Source organism: Microcebus murinus, chromosome 8 (assembly GCF_040939455.1).
Source record: "Microcebus murinus isolate Inina chromosome 8, M.murinus_Inina_mat1.0, whole genome shotgun sequence".
NCBI lineage: Eukaryota > Metazoa > Chordata > Mammalia > Primates > Cheirogaleidae > Microcebus > Microcebus murinus.
In genome coordinates, this window is record NC_134111.1 from 84613859 (window position 1) to 84638049 (window position 24191).

Consider the following 24191-nt stretch of genomic DNA (forward strand, 5'->3'; position numbering starts at 1 on the left):
TAGTAGGCTGACATTTAGTTCTTTGAGGAATTTCCATAGTGTTTTTGATAGTGATTATACTAATTTGCAATCCCACCAAGAGTGTATAAGCATTTCTTTCTGTCTGCATTTACTCCAACATGTTTTTGTTTTTGTTTTTTTTGACTTTTCAATAAAGGCTATTCTGACAGGAGTTAGGTGATATTTCATTGTGGTTTTTAATTTGCATTTCCCTGATTATTAGTGACATTGAGCATTTGTTCCTGTTTATTGGCCATTTGTCTACCTTCTTTTGTAAAGCTTCTGTTCAAATCTTTTGCCCACTTTTTAATAGGGTGGTTTGTTTTTTCTTGCTGATTTGCTTGAGTTGTTTGTAGATTCTGGTTATTAGACCTTTATCAGATATATTGCTTGTAAATATTTTCTCCCATTTTGGAGGTTGTCTATTTGCTCTGTTAATTATTTCTATGGCTTTGCAGAGCTTTTTAATTTAATGAAGTTCCATTCATTTATTTTTATTGTTGCTGTGATTGCCTTTGAGGTCTTCTTCATAAATTCTTTGCCTAGGCCAATATCTAGAAGAGTTTTCCTCACATTTTCTTCTTGAATTCTTAGGGTTTTATGCCTTACATTTAAGCCCTTTATCCATCTTGAATTAATTTAAGTGGTGAAAGATATGGGTCCTGATTCATTCTTCTGTATGTGGCTATCCAAGTTTCCCATCACCATTTATTGAATAGAGATTCTTTTTCCCACTGTATATTGTTAACTGCTTTGTGAACAATCGGTTGACTGTATGTAGATGGTATTATATCTGAGTTTTTTGTTCTCTTCCATTGGTCTATGTCTCTTTTTTGTGCCAGTAACATGCTGATTTAGTTACTGTCATCTTGTAGTACAAAGTCTGATAATGTGATACCTCCTAATTTGTTCCCTTTCTATAAGGTTGCTTTGGCTATTTGGGCTCTTTTCTGGTTCCATATGATGTGTAGAATTATTTTTTTTTAGATCTGTGAAATAGGATATTGGTATTTGGATGGGAATTTCATTAAATCTGTGACTCACTTTAGATAGTATGGATGTTTTAACAATGTTGATTCTACCGATCTGTGAGCATGATGTTTTTTTCCACATGTTTGTATCAACTGCAATTTCTTTCCTCAGCATTTTGTAGTTCTCTTTGTAGACATCTTTCACTTGCTTGTTTAAGTATATTCCTAGGTATTTTATTTTCCTTGTAGCAGTTGTGAATGCTATTGAGTCTTTGATTTGACTCTCAGCTTGACTATTTTTAGTGTATAGGAATGTAACTGAGTTGTATACCTTGATTCTATAAGCTGAGACTTTGCTGAAGTTATTTATCAATTCCAGGAGTCTCTTGGTAGAATCTGTTAATGTAGTGAATCACATTTATCGATTTACATGTGTTTAACCATCCTGCATCCCTGGGATGAAGCCCACTTGGTCATGGTAGTTTATTTTTTATTTATTTATAATCTCTTGGATTCAATTTACTTGGAATTCTTTATCTGTCCTTCCTATATTTTCATTTGGCTAGTATGCATTGCTAGAGGGTGGGTGTTCCCTTTTGTGGGAGACCTTTCATTCTGATTTTTCATACTTCCACAATTCTTATGCTTATTCCTTCTCATCTGGAGCAGTTGTCACTTCTAAATTTTTGATTTTGTTTTGTTTAGATGGGGCTTTTTCCCCGACTCACTCATATGGGAGTGTTTTTAGCATATATTGGATAAGAACCTTTGGCTTTGTTTGTGGGTGCTTTGATGGTGATTTAGGTTCCCCATAGATGCCGTAGTAATGGATATCCTTAGTGTGATGCTTTTCTCAGCTGCTAGTTGTTTATATGCTGTAGCAGTGGTGCACTGTATGTGTGGGCAGATTTCCTATTTCTCTTTGATGAGAGAGGATGGAGGCCTTTGAAATCCCTTCTTTATTGTTGTCTTAGCAGTGTGAATTATAATGGCACACCCAGTTTAATCACCGAGACAGTAGGTGGGGCTTTTAGCTGAGAAGCGTCACCCTGTATGATTGAGCCAGTAAATGTTAAAAAGTTCTGTGCAAATTGACTTCCCTGTCAGTAGGTGGCATTTGCACAAAGGAACAGGCTGCCTTGTTGTTTTTGTGCCAGACCCTAGTCCCTCAGGAGGAGTACTCCAATACTACAGGTGGTGGGTGGGGCCCTGGAACTTCAAGTGAGTCCTCATTCTCTGCCTCAGTGGAGAGGCTTGAGGGAGTGAGGCTGGGTGGGGCTGTGTTGGGTGGGCTTGCCCTTAGGCTTCACAAAAGTTGGTAAGGTAGCTGTTTGGGCAGGGTTCAAATGTCTGTTCCCAGCTTCTGGGGATAGTTGCTTGGGAGAAGCTGAAGTGGCCCCACCCAGCTAGAAAGTATGCTTGTGGAGACAGGGCCATCTGAGAATCTAACTGTCTAGTTCTTATATCTCCCACTGGCCTGCGTGTCTGTCCTGCATGCTTATGTCTCTGCAAAACACCAGCTGACAGGGAACTCTGAAATTTACTACAAGTCCACAGAGGAAGAGGTGTGGGCCCTGCTCTCTGTGGATACCTCAGCCTGGAGTACACACCCAATAGAGAGAGGGAGTTGCTCAAATACTTCTCAGCACAAGCTGTTCTAGCTGGAGTGGGTTGTGGAGGGACTGCCATGCATGGTCAGCCCCAGTGCCTAAATGAACTGTACCTGTTTGCTATGACAACAAGGTTGCACCATAGATTCTATGGTGCATAGAATGCTATTGCATATGGTGCATAGATCCTTAACAGACAGGGCTATTTTCTTGGGGTGGGGTGCAGATTGATGAGCTCCCTCCAAGTTCACTGTGTCTTAGAACCCCACTGTATTCTATTGCCAAATATGTCCACATGGGCTTCTTTGGCACCCAAAACAAACTCAGAGCTCTCCCCCTTGTGTCTCCATCAATCCACTCATGTCTAGAGGCAATGGGTCTGGGCTACTTGTCTGACCTGCTGGTGTGGGACAGTGTGTAATGCCCTCAGGCAGGGAGTTGCCGAATCAGACACCCCAGATCCACTACAGGTGCTCAAAGAGAAAGGTGTGTGTTTCACTTTCTGTAGAAGCCTCAGCCTGTGGTACACCCCACTGCGGGGAGGTGGCTGCTCGCCTACTTCTCAGACAAACTGCTTTCCTGGCTAGAATGAGTGGGAGAGGGGCCACCATTCACGGTCAGCCCTAATACCTGAATGAAGTGCACCTGATGGTTATGGCACCCTGGGCTGTGCTCTAGGCTCTTCCTCACCATAGACTGCCCTAATTAAACAGGGAAGTTTTCTTGTGGGTGGAGGGTGAATGTTCTCTCCACTGGCCATGTCTCGCAAAACCAGAGAATACTATCAGATCTGTCAAAGTGGGCTTCAGAGCCACCCAAATCCAACTCAACAGACCTCCCTCCTGTTTCCCCAGCAACCCACTCCTATCCAGGGGCCAAGGCCTGGAGTCCAGCCTGTTTGTCTGACCTGCTGGTGTGCAACTCTGCGAAATGCCTTCGGACAGGAAGTCTCTGAATTGGGCACCCCAGTATCTTCTGCAGGGAAGGAAAGGGAAAGGCATGTGTCCCACTTTCCATGGAATCCTCAGCCTGTAGCACACAGCCACTGGGGGTAGGGCATTGGCAGCTTGCCAAATTCTAGGTCCAAACTGCTTTCCCTGTTGTAGCGGTTGGGGGTGGGCTGGGGAAGGAAGCAACTGGATGGAGAAAAGCCAGGTCTCCAACCTCTCATGACACTTTCCCTGGTAGGGAGCTTTGCACAGAATGACCAAGCTCTGGGATCATGAAAGTTTTCCTACTGTATTGTGTTTGCCCCATGTCTGGGCTCATGGGGGTGGAAAAGCCTCCAAGAAACTCAGTAAGTAGCCTGCTAGCCGCTGAATTCCTGTGGACAGGTGAGAGTTATCCCCCTTACCCTTTCACTGTGCTTGGAGCTTCTCTGGGTTTGATCCTTGCCAATATCTTTTTTTCTTTATCTTCTACCTTCTCCACTTTGTGATTTTCTCTGTGAGATCCCTGGCAGGCTCTAGCACCTATTTCTATGATTTGCACCCACTCTGCTTCTCTTCTCTTCTTTCCTTTGTCAGAATTCTTATCTTCCAACCACACGGTCTGGCAAGCACTGTCTCCAGTCAGCCATCTTCCTTAACATATCTAAATTTAGCTAATATCAGCTGGTTAGGAGTGAGATGTGAAACTTTCATTGAAACATTTAGATTGAATAAAACATCTGGTCTTATAGGTTTTCTTATTCATTGTCCTTCAGATTCAGTTCCTTATGACTTGCTTCGTGGATCCATACCATAGACTCTCATCTCTGTTCAGGAGGTATTTCCCATTATCCAGTCTGTTCTTGGTAAGGGTTCCCAGATTCCCACTTCTCAGCTGGAGCTCAGGCCTCATGCTTCCTTCCAGCTTCACTGTACTTCTGTCTAATGTAGTTCCAATCTCAAAGCTTTCCTTTATACAATTACAATCCATAATATTCTTTCAAGATTTTAACACTAAGGGAGTTTTTATTTTCAATAAACGAGAGTTGGCAGTTGCTAGTTGTGAAAAAATAATAGTGGAGAAAACCTGGGATGGGGAAACAATGGTGGCATTTAGAGGAGCCTCATATATTTTTTCAGCAGAATTGTTATATGACACTTGCCATTATACATGAAAACAGTTGCCCACGTGCTGATCTTGACTTTATTATAAGTGACATTGAGTGATGTTTACAGGGAAGTCAGAAAGCTGCCCTCTTGTGACTTATCCATTTTTCATAGATCTTCAGAATGGTATGGCATCTTACATAAGGTGTATTTTTTGATCTTTTGCTATGTGAAGAAAAATTATTTCTGAAATGAAATAAGGTACTTTATGTTTTTGCTCTGCTCACTCTTTCTATCCTTCTGTTTATCTGTGATCTAGATACCAGATGACAATTTTAGCATTCCAGAAGGCGAAGAAGATCTGGCAAAAGCAATTCAGATAGCCCAAGAGCAAGTTACAGATACTCAAATTTTGGTGAGAATTTTGAACACTATTGTAGCCTATAGTTTAGCAGTAATACTTTTTATATGAAGTTTGGAAAGTCATTTAAACTTTATTTACCTTACCTATTAAATGCAATCCTATTGCCTGTCGTGTCTTTTTCACTTCTGTTTCTTTTGTCATCAAACCTTCATTTGAGGTAAGTAGTCATATTTACTCTTCTTTGGGTTTTCATCCTCCACATCCTGGTCACTCTGGCATGACTTTGCAGAAAGTGACACCTTCCGTCAGGACTCTGCCTGATTAATCTCACCGGAGATTAAACCAACACTCATATTTAGAATTCGCTATCAGATACAGATTCTGTAGTCTGTTTTGTAAGAATTTTGTGTCTTTTTAAATGGACATATTTAGCTCACAGGAAATACTTAATATATTATGACTTTTCTTGTGAGGCTTATGAACTAAATTAAGGAATGTAATGGGGGATGGTTTTTGATTATAATACCACAAATTAAAAGTACATAAAACTGATGGCATTCCTATGAAATTGAACACAAATTTAAAAATTGAAAATAATGATAGCAAAAATGATTTTAAAAGCCTTTTTTCATAACTACATAAAGAAGGATGCTTTTTTCCAAGGATTAAATCTTTTCATGCTGAGAGTTTGAAGGAAATTATGACACTCTTTTTTAATTGCAGATTTAACTTACTTGATACAAAACAACTAGACTTTACCCCATATCATATCCTGTATCAGTCTTCCATATTCTGTAGACTTCCTCTGTCTAGAAACCCAATAAGTTTTTTCTAAAATATCCACCCTCTCAAAATTAAAAAGAAAAAATCTCAAAAGGAATATTTCATGAAGAACTGATTATATTCTGTTATAAATGGAAGGTTCCAGCTCATAGTAAATGGCATTCTTTAATGCATTCTATGGATATAGTTCCTTCATGGTAGACACAGAGTAAGATCTACTGCATAGACTTACTAGTCTGTTGGATGTCTCAATGAAATAACTTATAGGAATAGTTTTAAAATATAGCATTTTGCATGTAGTCAAACTGATATATTTATTGACTGCTCATCATTTTCTTATTTTACAACATTAACTAAAGAAGAGTTTTTAAAAATGCCTAAATGAAACATTGAATAAAAAAATTATGAAAAAACTCTAATTGCTTCTTTATATAGTGATATCATGCTAGAAGATGTTTGTAAATGCAAAGGTGAGCCAAAAGATGATAACTGGGGAAGAAATACAGTGTAGTAGCTGTTATAGCTACTGAGCCAAATATCAGAAATTCTTCTTTCATCAATTTATTGAAAGCTTTTCTTTATCATAATCTTGCAAGAGTTAACACTCTAGATTTCTGGCATTCTATAGCTGGTTGAATCTCATTTAGTTTTTTTTTCTCTTTTACCTGTTTTTTTAGTTCTTTGAAAGAACAGTGCTATGCAGAAAATTCACAAAAGTTGCCTTTAAGCTGTTTAATTAAATATGAATTTATTTTACCATAAGCATATCAGTTATTTTTTTTTTAATTTGCTTTTTATTTCTATTGTATTTTAATCTTCAAAAACTAGCTTTTAATTGTGCCATGGACTATCTATCTAAAAGAATATGCATTGCTAGGCCGGGCGCTGTGGCTCACGCCTGTAATCCTAGCTCTTGGGAGGCCGAGGCGGGCGGATTGCTCAAGGTCAGGAGTTCAAAACCAGCCTGAGCAAGAGCGAGACCCCGTCTCTACTATAAATAGAAAGAAATTAATTGGCCAACTGATATATATATAAAAAAAATTAGCCGGGCATGGTGGCGCATGCCTGTAGTCCCAGCTACCCGGGAGGCTGAGGCAGAAGGATCACTCGAGCCCAGGAGTTTGAGGTTGCTGTGAGCTAGGCTGACGCCACGGCACTCACTCTAGCCTGGGCAATAAAGCGAGACTCTGTCTCAAAAAAAAAAAAAAAAAAAATATTATGCATTGCTTATCACATCTGTTTTCTTTTGTTATGAATTTACTACATCCATTTATAAACCAGATATATTGCCATCTATATTAAGAATAAAATTTTCCTTAAAGATTGCAAGTGAAAGGTTATAATACTTTCCTAATAATAAGAAATAGTATTTTTGATAAAAAATTGACAAAAATTACTTAATGAATAGTTGACATTTAAGTAAGTTCTTATTATTTTCTTTAAACTTTGATAACATAGATTAAATATTTGAGAATTGATTACATTGTTTATTTTATAAACTTTAAATTGTATATTTGATATACTTTCAGTTTCCTTAGTAGGTACAATGATCTGAAATCTGAAGACTTTTTTATATTTAAGTGATTTTTTTTAAAAATTGAGAAGATAAGAAATGTTAATCTGTAACAATTGTATAGTTTGGTTATATTGTCAGTTGTTTCTTGAAACTGAAGTCTTTTCCAAGTATGTATGTATATATTCCTTAGAAATGTATATGTGTGTGTGTATAAAATGTGTATATTCTTTAGATTATTTGTATGTAATTTTATGAAAAGAAAGGTCTACTTACATTTAAGCTTGGTCTCCTCTCTAAACTCTTAGACTTTTTATGAGTGTATTATTACCTTTTTTTGTAATTCTTTAGTCACTTTTGTTCTTGATTTTTTGTTCTGTTTTCAATGTGCAATCTCAAAGGTCCTTTATATTGCTATCATTCTGTAATGACTTCCAATTTTTATAAAATAAGAATTTTTTTATTTCAGCATATTATGGGGGTACAAATGTTAAGGTTACATATATTGCCCAAGCCCTCCCACCCCCTCGAGTCAGAGCTTCAAGTGTGACCATCCCCCAAACATTGCACATCTCACCCATTATGTTTGTATTAAAATAATAATTTTGATCTTTAAAGATAACAGTGGTAAGGTACCCAAATTATATAATTGTTAAATTCCCTTACATCTGTCCTCTTCCTTCTCCACACTTGTACTTTCTCAAACTCTTTTGAGAATTTAAGTAGAATTTAGGGCATTTCTTTGGAATATTCAAGTATTTTTGGAGAAGCCCAATTGACAATTGACCCAAGTTAAAATGTTGTTCAGGATATTCATCAGTAGTTCTCATATTACTGTGGAAGGTTCTCCGGGGTCCCAAAAACCCCTTTCAGGAAGTTTAGGTTGTCCTCTATTTTCCAACTACACATCTCTCTGAGGTTGTATTTTCTTCATGTAGCTCAACCAAGAAAACATATCACAACAGGTTGAATGTGGAAGCAAATATGGGGATCAACCTGTTTTCTTTAGATATTAAAAATACTTCCAAAAATTTGTAAGAGTGTCACTCTTCTCACTAATTTATTTTTCTGTTTTGGAAAATACATTTTTTATAAAAAATGTTAATATATATTACCATGTAAAAGTTTTATTATAGTTATTTTAAAGTAAATATATATTTTAAAATTTAATTTCTAATATGGTAACTCTTGATAGATATAACTCATATAAACAAAAGATCTCTGGTGTCCTTACTAATTTTTAAGAGTAAAAAAGTGTTCTGAGAACCTAAAGTTTGAGAAGTTTTATAAAATTGTATTATAAGATATTTTCAATTATATTGATTAAAAATTAATATCAAGTATTTTTCTTGCTAAGAGTTATGTTAGTGTAATAAAAAAGTAAATGTGCATTCCTTTTATTTAAACCTAATCTCCTGAGGGATTAGTGGCATTAACTTCAATGTTTTATATCATAATGTTAATGAATTAAATATATAATTTCTATTACTTTTACAGGCTCAATGAGTAAGTCACAATAAAAAAAGCTGTTTGTCATTATTGAGTTCCTATTCTCTTGATGTATACATTTAGTTTTGATTATAGAATCAGGCTCCTTATACCCAAGGCTTTGCCTATAGATAATCCAAACCAGTATATTTGACTTATTGTGAATTAAGGAGTTGATAAAATGAAGTCCCAAATAAAATAAGGTTTATGTTTTAAGACCACTTGGATTTTAGTGTTTATTTTCTTTTCTCACTAGTCAATCAGTTTTCAAAGGAATTCACTGACATTAGAGCAGTTCAAAGTATATCAAGATACTTAACTTGGATATGGTTTGGTAGTATTTTGCCATTCAATGTTTAATTAGTTCTTAAGTCCTATATGTTTTTATATCCTCAACATCTCTCTTATCCTTCTTGCCTTTATCCCCCACTTAGTCTACCTTAGATCTACCCTTTGTGTCTTCTCTCACCTGAGCTACTGCATGCTATTGCTACTGTGCTTCCTTCTACTCTCACCTAAAAGATGTTTCTAAATGCAAATTTGAATTTATTTCTCCTTAACTTAAATTACTGTGTCTCCATCCTTCTATCTGCCTTTGCTTTCTTGATATGCTTTCTGTCTAGCTTTCCAACTTTATCTGTGGTCCTTTCTTCCTAGGACCCTGAGCCCGAATGACTGAACTGTCACTTCTTGTCTCTGCCTCAGATGTTTTTTTGCCTTGAATTTCCTTTTATCCTTCTTAATGTATTGAACTTCTCATCTTCTATAAAGTCCAATTTATGAGTGTCCTTACAAAGCCTTCATTCACCTATCCAAGACAATTGAAATATTCTTGTTCTTTATGTATCACTTTAACAAGCAGATCTCTATTGTTGTAATCATAACATGATATAGAAACCTCTCTACTTAGAAAATTAGAAAATGTCAACTTTAGAACTTTCATAGACAAAAATGAAGGTACATGGTAGAGCACCTCTGTTCAGCAGATGTCTGGGATACATGTGGGTAGAATAATTTTTGATAATCCATCAATCTGTAGAATGAGGCATATTTTGTTAGCTTATAGAGTGTGACTGCCTTTTTGTGTGCATATTCTGAGGGGTTTTATTAACCTCATAATTAAATCATTAATAGTTATAAAACCATAAGGAGGTAATATATTTTATACATATGATATATATATAATATATAATTGAGATGAAAGTACAACTTAAATTACATAAACGCACATAATGGTTTTACATATGATATCTGTAGATTTATAATAAGCTTTTGTAATCTAACCTCATAACAAATAGAAGAGTTTCTATGTTGTAATGTCTTGTTTTTACTCAATTAGTTTATCAATTCCTTGAAAAAGGATTGTGTTTTATTCACATTTAATTCTGAGTATCTTTCTCAGTGTCTGGCACAGGGGAGATGTGCACAAAATAAATGCTGAATGCATATTATATGTGAAGATAAAAAAGATGCTTCTGATCACATTGCAGCTTGGAACATGTGTGTGTATGGTATATAAATGCAGAAAGACTATGCATTAAGGCATAAATATATTTATAGGTTTATACATTTTAATTATAATATAAGTATGGACCATAGAAATTTGAGATGGTTGTATTGCTGTTCTGTGTGGATGTTTCAAGGTGTGTGCATTAGATACATTCAGGAGGAGATAGAAAGGAAATATTTATTTGATTCAAAGATTTATTTGAATCTATCAGGTGTATTGTACCCATTCATACAAACATCATGTAGACAGCACATAGGGATCTTTAGAAACTAGAGTAGATGAGTAGATACATCCTCCTCTGGTGTCTATCCTCCTATTTTCCCAATTCCTTCCAATTTTCATTCATTTTGTCCTAAAATATCATTTACAGATTTATTGACCAAAAAAGCCATGGTTGCATATATTATTATATAATAAATATTTACTTCCAGCTATGTTATGCCTTCACCTTATAATTATATATAATCTTCAGTGCTAGTAACTACCACACTGCAAAGACTTGAAGGTAGGCATTCTGTACTCTGCTACTTTGGCATCTCCTATGACATTTAATATAGAGTCCTGCACATTGTTACATAATGTCTTTTTGACAATTTTAGGAAGAATAATCCAAATGTTTCTATTTGAGCTTTAAAAAATCATTGAAAGCCCTAGACATTTTTCAGGATATTTCTGTAGTTCCCCAGCTTTGCCTTGGCTCACCACTGTTATGAATGTCAAAGCAGCTACTAGTAGGGAACATCATCATTAAATTATGTATAACACTTTTGAAAAGAACTATTTGGGGCAACAAAGATCCTCTTTCCTCAGTGCATTGTTATGTAAATATTCTGTGCATTCTGTGTAGCATGATAGGTAATGCTTACCAGGTTAAGAAAGAGAAGGAGGAAGGAAAGTTTGCTGCCAAGTTTCTATAGGTGAAAATAGACCTGCTTATCCAAATGATAAGCAAATAAATTAGTGACTTCTTGCCAGTGAAAAGAAAATGAAAGCACTTGAGAGACAATGATGCTTTGGCATTTTTAAGAAACTAATTATTTGAGTTATTTTATAGACTGACTTCTGTGATATGATAGTTTTTATGACTGTCTCAATTTCATTTGTTACTTGCTGAAATATCTTCATTTTTTTAGTTAAGGAGTCTCATAGTTTTTCTTTCAAAATGTTAATAGTAAATACAGGTTGGGTATCCTTTATCCAAAATCCTTGGGGCCAGAAGTATTTTGGATTCCAGATTTTTTTGGATTTTGGAATATTTGCATATATTAATACATAATGAGATATCTTGGGGATGTGGGGATGGGACCCAAGTCTAAACACAAAATTCACTTGTGTTTCATATATACCTTATACACATAGCCTGAAGGTAGTTTTATACAATTTGTTACTGGGCAATAGGGTCACTGCCCAATATGTATAGAAGCCAATACCATGGCACTGGCCTTTGAGAAAAGAAAAGCTGTATTGTCAGTTGACTGTTAAAGCTCAAATTTGTCTCCCTGAGCTGGGGGCTGGGCCAGCTTACTTTTATAAGTATAGAGTAAAAAGGCATGATCTGACTGAATCTTGCAATGTGGTGATGCCAAGGCTTTATTTGGTTGGACTCAGGTCTTGTCAGGTGGTATCTGCTTCTTAATTCAATTCCTGCTCTTCAATCTGATCTGAGCACTTAGGTTCCATCTATGCTTGTACACTTGGTTCACATGGGCTTGCTCAGGTTATATGACCTTCAACTTGTTGGGGGGAGCATAGTAACTGAAAAACAACTTACAACTTTGTGACATATAAGTTGAGCCTGATTGGTTTGATGTGGTTACAAAATTTTTCACAATTTTGTATTTGGAACAAAGTTTGTGTTAAGTACTTATACGTGAAATTTTCTACTTGTGACATCCTGTCAGTAAGCTTTTTGAGCATTTCAGACTTTGGATTTTCAAATTAGGGATACTCAACATGTATTTCAGGTTTTGAGGGCCATAAGGTAGCTGTGGCGACTAGTCAAGTGTCTCATGCAGTGCAAAATCAGCCATATTCAATATGTTAACAAATGGACATGGTGGTGTTCTAACAAACTTTATTGATAAGAACAGTTGACCCCTGATCTAGTTGATAGACTTATTATACTTCCATTATGTACCAGTAGTACACGCTTCTTTTATCATGCATTATTTCTTCCATAGTTTTTATAAAAATCAAGGTACCAAAATTATGGTATTTATTTTTATAATGATAATTAAAAGAATTAAAAGATCTATGCATTTTTCTTCTCTTTTAAAATGTGTTATATGCTATTGGAAGATCAAGCCAACCTCCTCATTGTCCTTCAGACAATCCAATCAAACTCTTGCCTCAGGGCCTTTTCACTACTAAAGCTGTACCTGGAATCTGAGTCACTCTACCTCTTTGTGTAGATTTATGCTCAGATAACACTTATTCAATGAAATTTTCCTCTACCATCTCATATACATAGCAACCCAGCTCCACACGCATACTTGCCCAAGGCCTGGCTCTCCCTGTCTTTAATCCTCTGCTTTTTTTCTCCCAGACTGTAAGTATTATCTGCTATACTATATATTTTTTATTTAGTTATTCATATTCTATCTTCTTTCTCTTGACTATTAGATATGAGGGCAGAAACTTGTTTGTTTTCCTCTGTTTTATCGCTAGTGATTACAATAGTTCTTGGCACATAACACCCCAAAAAATTGTTGATAAAATGAATTAATGAATGAATGAATCAAAGGTCTGTCATTAATTAAAACTTTGATGTTTCAAAATGAATAGCTGCACATTTAAATTTCAGGAACAGAAGACAGTCCTTCCTTCAAAGCATGCAATACCTGAAGTAATAGAGGACTTTCTCTGCAATTTCCTGATCAAAATGGGAATGACCAGAACTCTTGATTGCTTTCAGTCTGAATGGTAAAAAATTATGTAGATAAATAGTTCTCTAGAGATGTTAATAACATTTAATGGGTACACTTTTAACTGTCTTAACAGACTTTGAAATGACTCAGCTTATAGAAAATAGATGGCAACATTTCTCATTTCCACCCTTGAACCACAACGCACACACACAAAATCAGAATATCAGTTGCAAAGAAAGTTTTATTAAACATCTTTCCCAAATATTAAAGGTTAAGTGATTTTTTTAAAAAAATCAAGAAAATGGAATATCTTCTGGAGTTATGACACACAGTTATTTTATGAAATATTTTCCTAATATTTTTGTGTAATTATTAAGGGTATTATTTCCTGTATTTAGACTCCTACTAATAGTACTACTTTACTTGTTTTGTTCATAGTATAATGGCTTGCCTTTTTATATTCATACAACTGATTCTTTTTCTATAAATATTCTTTCATTTAGAAGTAAGTGGAATTGTATTTTCAAATATTACCTAAACACAAGATTTTCTTGTCATAATTTAAAATTTTGATAACTTATTGGTTATGAAAATCAGCAGGAATGCTATCTTTATTCCTTTTCTCTAGTAATAATGTTACCAGCCATATTTATATATTCCTAACATTCTTTAAAGAAATATTATTAAATGATTAGATATGAAAATGTTTGATCTTTGAATGCCTTTGCATATTATAGAAGGAGGGATTAATATGATATATAAAGATGTTTATAGTGCTTTTGAACTAAATTTTACTTTTAAATAGAGAGGTAATTTGCAATTATGACTAATACAGCTGTGGTATAATTTTTATTTTTTGCTTTTTTTGTTTCTAATACATTGAGAACATGCACATAAGAGTGATCAGTTTTATTATTTGAGATTGCACATCTAATAATAAATTTAATGAAGAGAACCATTTTTTATTAATACAGACTAAGAAAAATACCACATTTGGTGGTAGAAAAATACTGCTACTTCTCTTAAATCTGGAAATTGTGTGAATGATTTAAAAAATGATTTTTATAAAAATGTCCCTATGAAATAGTTACAAATAGATTAGAAAATACACTTTTGTGAAAATAGGTAAATGATTAACTTCTAGTGCTGATAAAATGAAAGATTAGTGTGATTCAATTATCTTTTTATCTTCCAAGAATGTGTGTTAGGACATGTAGTGCTTATATGTTAGACCAGTCCAAAATGTGAAATGATTCCCTTAGTGAAATCTGGGTTTTAGTATACTCTTAACAATTAGTTGATTGTTTTCATATGAAATGAGATGAAATATCAGGGTAGTATGATAGTATGAGGATTTAAAGAACCAAGTAAGCATACCATTTAATATAATATTACAATTATAGAGTAAAACTTAGTAAAGTATCTCTTTATAATATGGGTTTAGTAATATCATGGTTCAGAGAATTTTATCCTTATCGCTAACTGCCAGGTTTCAATGAGATTATTCTGTATTGAATACTTTATTTCATGTGAAACATTTTTTTATTTTGATCAGAACCTTTACCTAGTCAACATAATAGAATTATAGGAATATCAAATATATTATTTTTATAATTTTTATTAGAGAAAAAATGCTTAGAATATATCATTGCTGTGAATTCACTTAATCTTATAAAAGGTGACCAAACAAGGTTTTTCCATTGTTAGTTTGTTAAAAATAAACAAATAAAACAATGGGCAGTAAAATTTGACTTATAGTTCTTTTAATCCTCAAACAGAAAATATAATAAATTCTTTAAATTCAGGGTCAGAAAATTCTTAAAACCCTTGGGTCAAATTTGGCCTGCCTCCTATTTTTGCCAATAAAATTTTATTGAAATACAGACATGCCCTTTCTTTTAGGTATTGTCCACGGCTACTTTTACACTATAAAAGCAAAGTTAGTCATGTAAAGGGTCATAAAATAAACATTTTAGAATTTGAAAAAAAATCTTTGCAGGCCAAATGACCCTTTACAAAAAAGATCGCCAAGCCCTGCTTTATGTAATATATATATAGGTGAATGTAATAGGAATTTGTTCTATGAACCACTAAGAAGTTACTACTGGGGATTTAGTTAATGCTGTTTTTATGTCTGTTTGAGAAATACTCTGTGGACAATGGTAATTTCCCTGGGAGATAAATTAAAGAAGGGGTTAAAATGGAGAAAATATAGTCGTGTAATTTAAATACCCTTACCTAGAGTATATCTCATCCATCTCTCTCCCTATACTGGATTATTCTCCTGGCTGTTAACATGGTCAGAACTACTTATCCTAAATGTATATTCTTGCTCTTTTCTTGCCTTCTTATTACCACCTTCTTTCTTAAACTCTTCTTCCCTCTCCAGCCAATATTCTTTCTTTACTTTTTTACTTCCTATTTAATCATTAACTGTTTCCACTTTGGCATGAGCCTACCATTTTGTAGGAGGTAGGGTGGTAAGAAAAATGCCATCAAAGGTAATAGTGCAATTATTTATAACATTTAATTATCAATTTAATTTTTTATTATCAAATAGATTATAAATTAGGAATATATTTCTTTAATTTGCAAAAAAGATAAATATTGCAGCTTTTAGTCCATGAACTTTGGTATAATAGTTAATTACTTCAATGTCAGCAGAGTAGTTACAACTTTCTGGGAATGGTTAGTTTTTTTTAAATTTGATATTTATGGTTCATTGGTTTCCTTTATAATGCCAAGTATTTTGTTCCAGACATTTAAAAACATTATTCTAAGACAAAGTCCTTGGCACAAAAGATTAGAAGCCTCTCCTTTGACAGATGCCCTGGTTCTTGCCAGGCCACCAACATATTCCTTTTTTTAACCCTTTTCTTTTGTTTTCTTACTCTCAGCACTGTTTATGATGTTCTTCACAGAGGTGTAACTTGCCTGCCTGCTTGCTCTACATGTGAGCATACCCTTTCTACAGTCCTGATTCAGTACTGCAAATTTCAAATTTGCAACTGTCATTTGTAATAGGAAAAATAAACAAATAAAAAATATAGGCCCAAGAGGCTTAGAGTGACATTTCTTAGGTCCAGAACATGCTAAATAACCATGGCCAAATCAGAATATATTTAATTGTAGACATCTTTTAAATTTACAGCTATTTAGGAATTTTGCAAGCCCTTCTATGAGAGAGTTACTTGAGGATGAGAAACATGATTTGTTCAACATAGTATTCCTTGCAAAAATCCTGGAATTTAGTAGACATTTTTTTATTTCAGCATATTATGGGGGTACAAATGTTTAAATTATATATATTGCCTTTGCCCCTCCTGAGTCAGAGCTTCAAATTTGTCCATCCTCGAGACGCTACGCACTGCACCCAGTATGTGTAGGAAGTATGTGTGGTGTTGTGTATGAAGTAATGACTCCTGATGACTATTGCACAACTAGTTGTTCCTTCATATTTAAATTTATTGCTGTTTCTTTAATTGACGAAGACTTGGCTTCCAGTTATGTGTCACATAAGTTAAACACAGAAATGTAGTGACTCTTCTATAATGCTAATTTTTACTGTGCTACAGTATGATAAAGTTGAGTACTATAAATATTTATGTAGTATGAGATCAAAAAGACAGCTTTGTAGGTGGATATTTAACTTGAGTTTTTTTAAACAAACTTAATACAGTGTTTGTTAAATGTGAAGGATTTAAAAATATTTAAGAATATGAAGTCTTAGGCTCATCACTCAGAAATTTACTTTGTATCATTTTTAGTGGTACAGTATATTCTTATGTAGTATTTCATCTACTTCTCCTACCAACTGTAGGTAGTAACAGGTAGCCACAGTTATATTTCCATTTTATTGATGAGGAAAGGACTTAGGGAGGTTAGGAAATCTACCTCAGAAAGTGTTTGCAAGTCACAGCCAGTAAGTGGCAGAGTCAGTCAAAGCCAGACTGATCTTAAAGACCAATGTCCCCACCAAAGTGCTAAATTTTTGAATTATATAGAGGGAACCATGAAAAAAATATTAATAAAGTTGCCTTTTGGTTGGGCTGAAGTCTAAAAGAACTTAAGTAATATCTTGATTTAGAGTCCAAATTTGTACCTGTTTTCCATATTGGCTTGAGGAATCATGGGACCAATATTAAATTTTTCAATTGTACTATAATTTTCCTGGGAAGGACTCTCTGCTTCTACAGTAATAGTCATCATGATACTGGGTATTCCAATATCTTCAGTTTAGACATTAATTAAGAGAATTTTGTCTTTGTTGGTAAAATATTTCCCCAATTCTTTCTGAAAAGATGGCAGAAAAATTCTCATTTGATACCTCTTATTAGCTGGATGACCTTTCCCCTTTTATATTCTATGCCTTGGGTGCCATCATGAATGAAAAATAATCCTTACTCTTCTGATACTATTGTATGCTTAATGGAATTCTATTATACTTTTCATTTATGGCAGTTGGTCTTTTATGCCTTTGGTATATAGACAAATCTTATGAAAGCTCTATGTACTTTCTTCCTGAAATGCATACATATTCTCCATTTCTACATAATTTTAAATAGTTTATGGAGATTACAGTAAGTATTAAGAACATTAATTTTATTGGCCAATAATTTTATTGGAAAATTTGTTGGGAATAAATTATATTTCAAATTTCTAATAGTTATGACAATCTTTTTTTCCTACCTGAACACTTTTTAGTCTTATTTAAGGATGAGGGAATAAGGAAGAAATAAAAAGGCCAGGAGATTTCTTAAAACTAAAGAAAACAAAACAACACATACACACAACTGAAACAAAACCAAAAAATCTTATGTAGGTGAATGCAAATTGTACTGAGAAACATATTTCTGGTGCTTGTAGCTTAAGATTCCCAATTACTTATAGTATTATCTAATAGTGAATTTAAAGTCGTATTTCATATTTTTACATGGATTGTAGGAAGATTGCATGATAAATGATTTTTGAACTCCTTAAGACAGATGTTATATAATAGATACTATGTTTTGATTTGTTCTTCTTTTACCATATACTATTTTATTTATAGTACTTAATTTAGAAAAAAACAATCAAATCACTTGTTTCCTTATAGAAATCATTTTTTTAGTGATTTTTCTACATTAAGAAAGCAAGTTGATGAAAACCAATATATGGTCAGAAAAACTTTATGGTCCAATAATTCAATCAATACCTATGTCTTCTCTTTTGAGATAAGTATAAATCACATTCCAAATACAGATAAAATACTGAATTGATGATTAAATGGTTGTCTACTTGCTGTTTTATAAATTGTGACAAATATTATATAATATTGATTCAGTTATCTTAACCTTCAGGATATTCTACAAGTGTCCTCTTGCTGATATTTGAAATATCAGATAAGGTATATAACACAAAAATATATGACTATTACTATGTAATACATTAATAAAATTATGATTTATAATATGAAAATACTGATAATTTTTTTTAACTCTGATATAGCCAGTCTAGAACAAGCTTTTTAGGGATTTATTTCTTTGTTAATAACTATATTACTTGAAATGTTTTTTCTCTGCTCAGATTGTTTAGCTTTACTGATTGCTAAATACTGTGATTAAAATTATAATTATTTACAATTTATAAATGATTCTCTGGTGTTTCTTCATATTTCAATGAGAATATAGACGTTCCATGACTCCTGTCTCCCTCTTTACCAGGCTTCTCTCCTGTCAACAGACACTAAACCATGCTATAATCTGAGGCCAACTCTCTTCTTGTCAATTGATCCCAGCTCCTCTCACATACTCAAGGACATTGATCCTGTAATTGTCCCTCCTTTTCCTTCATTGTCAGTTTTTTCCCTCTTTGCTGGGTCATTCCCATAAGCATACAAATGTGTAATGATATCTCACATATTTAAAAATAAGGAAAGAAAAACACCCTGGACTCCACATCCTCTTATAAGCTCATCTTGATTTCCTGCACTCTGCTTGATAGCATACCTCTTTTAAAAAGTTTGTTGGCACTTTTTCATATCTTACTTTCTCATACTCACTGTAGTTTGGCTTTCATCCTTGTGTCTAGACTGAAATTTTTTTCTCATTGACTTTCACATTGTCAAATTCAGTGATTGATTCTCAGTACTCTTTTTCAACCTTCTGAAAGCATTTGTCACCATTGCTTATTTCTTTTTGGAAAACTTTATTCACTTGGTCCTTGGGCACAGCTCTCATATTCTCCCAATGCTTCACTGAAGTCTTTCTTAGTCTCTTTTGGTACTATTTCCTTTTTTCCCTGAATTTTGAAACAATGGAGTGTTTCATGGCTCAGTCCAAGAGTACCTTTGGTTTTTTCTTTATATTCTCTACCTAGCTGGTCTCTGTGACTTTAAATAATATCTGTGTACTGATGAGTCTCCCATTTAAATTGCCTACTCAGACTTTTCCCCTAAACTCTGAACATGTATACCCAACATTATTCACTTGAATGTCTGCTAGATATACTATATGAATGAAAATAAGTCCTTGATTCCTCCAACTCACTGGCTCCTACTGCATTTGTCCCCATCTAGCAAATGGTTGTCTGTTGTTCAGACAAAAACTTTGGAGTCATCTTTGGCTTCTCTCTTTTACCAACACCTTACAGCTTCCTGTTGACTCCACCTGTACAATATATCTAGAAGGTACCCACTTCTCTTAACCTCCACTGTTAGGAGAATTTGTTCAAGCCGCCATTTTCTCTCCTGAACTATCACAGAGACTTGCTAACTAGCCTCTCTGATTCTATGCTTGTCTCTTTAGGGTCTTTTTTCAAACAGACTCATCCCTTTAAAATATAAATCTGCTAAGGGTCACTTGTCTTAAAACCTTCCCATGGCTTCATTCTGATTCAGAGTAAAATCACTTTCCTTACTCCCTGCTGTCTTCTGACTTACCTCTCACCACTCTCGCCTTTGCTTACTTAGTTGGCTCTAGCTCCAGATACTCCAAATATATAGCCTCTTTGCTCTTTCTTGTAGATGGTAAACACTTACTTGTTTCAGGGTCTTTGCATTTACTTTTCTGTCAGCGCCAGATACTCCTTTCCCAGATATATACATGGCACAGTCCTCATTCCCTTCAGGTCTCTGCTCAAATATCACTTTGTTAGTCATAACACAAACAGTCCTAAGAATCTCCTACCTCACCCTCTCTATCACTTTTTTTATGCTTATTTTACTTTATAGAACCATCCCACTAGATCCCACTTATCACCATCCCACTAGAATAGAAACTCTATGAGATAGAGACTTAGTTTTGTCAACTTCTAGACCAGTGCTTGGAATATAGGAAGTGTTCAGTTATATTTTATATAGCATGACAGCATTAATTCCTAGGAATTCATTAATATTTAAAAAATGTTATGAATGTTGACATTTTAATTTATAAATGTAATATAGCAACTAATAATTATAAAAGTCCCTGTGATTTAACTTCTTGAATTACATATAAATTAAGCCAATTTAGTAGAATGAAACAACATGTAGTCTTTTGTTTGATTTTTGTCCTAGGTATGAATTAATACAGAAAGGAGTAACTGAACTTCAAGATGTTGGGAATGTTCCAGATGTCTACACCCAGATTATGTTTTTAGAAAATGAGAACAAAAATTTAAAGAAAGACTTGAAGCACTACAAACAAGCAGCTGAGTATGTTATTTTTTAAATGACTTTTTTTTTTCTTTTGGACTAAACAAAAGAGTTCAGTGAGGCTGATATGTGTAATGTATGAGGGCCTTAATTGTAGAGAATTAAATTATATTTAAGTTCTAGTCATAAAGAATTTGAGAGGCTTCACTAGCAAATTAATTAAACAGATGACCAGAACTCTCACAGCTACAACTCACCAATAAAAGTAGAATGCAGGGGGTTGGGTAGGAGATTGTTAATTTGTTATGTAATAGTCACTTCCTTGTGTATTTAATAATCTTTTCATGGTTTATGAAATTTTCACCTTTGAAAATAAGCTAATATATGAAATAATAATAAAGTTTTAGAAAGCAGAGAAGAGTTTATTCCTAGTAGAGGAATTTTAGTATTGAAAAATTCCCCAAAAGCAATATACACTATGGATGTTGGGTGAAAATGCGATGTAGGTTTATCTGTTGTCAAAAATGTAATATTCTGGTGAGGAATGCTGGTAAAGGGAAAGGATATGCATGTGTAGGGTTAGGAGGTATATGGGCTGTATCTGTACCTTCTGATCAATTTTGCTGTGAACTTAAAACTGCTCTAAAAATAAAGTCTATTAAACAAAAAGAAAGAAAATATAAACTATCCATAATCTCACCACCCAAGATCAACCACTGTTACTATTTTGTTGGATATCTTTTTGGACTTTTCTCAAAGCATACATACATACTGAAGTTTAACTTTAAAATAAAAACTATAACAATGCCTTATGTCATATTTTGTAACTTTTCCATTCAGTAATATACAATATATTTTTATGAAAATAAATTTTATTCTAATTTTTAAAAAATTCTTGAAAGGAAACCCTTGTTTTATAATTTCCTGGCAAGAATTTATACAAAGAGGAGAAACTTAACAGTTAAGAGCCAAATCTCTCCAAACTTTCCTTTCTTTGTAAAATTAATGGCAGATATGCAGTTTCCAGTGAACAATTTTAGGGGAACAGCCAGTGTTATTCTGGCAAGGCGATATATGAATATTTTGACTTTGGGTGACTCTACTCATCTGAGACAATGTTATATGGAAATGTCAATGCTTAGATGTGAAGGATAGTTCATGCTTTATTCATTCATTTTTATTAAACATATTTAAGGAGGGCCTTTCTCAAAAATTAGATTAACTACCATAAAGAACATAATATTTTTTAAGATTTTTGAGAAAAAGTTTATTGTAAAAAAACACTTAAAAAAATTTAATGCAGTGGAGGAAACATTTAAAATAAGCTCCTAGTTTTGAAAGATAACAGTAAGTAGAAGATAATTTGTATGATAATTTATTCAGGCATATATGCACTCATAGAAATGTTTTTGCAAAGTATACAAATTTTGTATTAACTATGTATGGACTATTTAGAATTTTACATTTTGCATAGAAGTGTATGATGACCTACAAGAATGATATGTTACCAGAACTAGTGTTCCTCTATTCTTGGTTCCATTTCTCAGAAGTGGTTAGCACATTTGTCTGATGCTCACTGTGATTTTGTGTAGACACCTAATGGAAGCAGTGGGAATTTGACACAGCAAATTTCTCACAGTGCTGCCTAGAATACTGTTTCAGTTCCTGATCTCCTTTGAATTATTGCTTGAGTTTGCTAATTTTCTTTTGGATATATACAGTTTCTTCATGCCATGAATTTTACCCCAGTAGCATTAAATAATCATTGTTGATTAATGATTGTTTTAAAATATTATATTTAATAGCAATAAAAATTAAAATATTACTCATGCAAATTATTAATATAATGTTAAAAGAAGCCATGATTAAAATAGGTATCACTCAAATGAAATGTTTCCTGTTTGTACTTACTAAAATATGAGATTATAGTTTTAATTTCAATAGTTTATGATTATTTTTCATAGTTATCTCATTCAATATAATTTAAAATCAAACTAATTAGAAAAGGAAAGTATTTATTTACTTTAATTTATCTGATATGACAAATTTGAAGGGAAACTTCTTCACCCTTAAAAGATGCTTAATATTTATTTTGTTGAGTGGCTATTAAGCATCGTATGCTTTCACAGCACCTTTTGGTAAAGTGCATTTCTGTAGCCTAATTCTACTGATACATTCTTAGAAAATAAAAAATGAAATTTTGTTTTGTTTTGTCAATAGTTCTTCCTATTGATAATAATTACACATACATATAATGTATAATGATCAAATCAGTGTATTTAAGATATTCATCACATCAAACATTTATCCTTTTCTTGTACATCACTTCAAGTCCTTTCTTCTTGTTACTTAGCAGCAACATATTGTTGCTAAGTATTGTCATACTGTGCTTATATAGTCTGCTATCATCCATTAGATTTTAATTCTTCTATATAACGATATGTTAGTACTCATTAACCTATATCTTTTCATCCTCCCTTTCCTGTGTATCCAACCTTACTAGTCTGTAGTATCTATCATTCTGTTCTCTACATCCATGAGATCAAGTTTTTTAGCTCCCACATATGAGTGAGAACATGTGATTTTTGTCTTTCTGTGCTTGGCTTATTTCACTTAACATAATGATCTCCAATTCCATACATGTTCTTGCAAATGACAGGATCTCATTCTTTTTTATGGCTGAATAGTATTCCACCACGTGTAAATACCACATTTTCTTTTCTTTTTTTTTTTCTTTTTTGTACAAACGAGGTCTTACTGTGTTGCCCAGGCTGGTCTTGAATCCCTGGTCTCAAGCAATCCTCTTTACTTGGGCTCCCAAAGTGCTGGGATTATAGGTGTGAGCCACCATCTCCAGCCCACATTTTCTTTGTATATCCAACCATGGATGGACACTTAAGTTGATTCCTTATCTTAGCTTTTGTGAATAGTGCTACAGTTAAGTTTTGTAGAAAGTTCTCCAAACTACCTCTTTTGTGCTACAAGCTTGCCTCAAATTGTAATATTTCATCACACAAGTTTTTCAGTTTGACTTATGAGTTTATTTTTCTAATAGTAATTAGTGATAAACATGAAATCTCCTTTATGGAATTTGACCCAATGTTTACCTTTTTAGGATTTGGCTATTTCCTAAAGCAAGACAATTACAGATGAAAAATGCTTTTCTGATAATAATATTTAATTTGCAAGAAGAGTCAGGTTATAGGTATATGTTGTTCTTAACCACTTCGGTATGGCACTCACCAGCTGTGAAACCTTGCCCACAGCTGGCACTCATAGTCTGCAAGATAGTTTTGCTCTTGTGTGATGTGGAAAGCACTGAAAGCTTGTTTTACTTTACAGGCAGCTTTACTTGTAATGTAAATCATAATAGGTAACATATACATATATGTTTTCATTACATTATTTTTAAATGTTCACAATTTTATTTTGATAAA

At 33.6% G+C, this 24191-nt stretch overlaps 1 protein-coding gene across 1 annotated transcript in view; it reads left to right on the top strand.

Annotated features, from left to right (window-relative positions):
* SPAG16 (sperm associated antigen 16) overlaps positions 1 to 24191 on the top strand; it is an 838437-nt gene that overhangs the window by 10803 nt on the left and 803443 nt on the right. The window contains exons 3-5 of the mRNA XM_020288215.2: positions 4937 to 5032; positions 13079 to 13197; positions 20677 to 20814. Of these exons, the coding sequence (XP_020143804.1) occupies positions 4937 to 5032; positions 13079 to 13197; positions 20677 to 20814 (353 nt within the window). The remainder of the gene's footprint in view (positions 1 to 4936; positions 5033 to 13078; positions 13198 to 20676; positions 20815 to 24191) is intronic.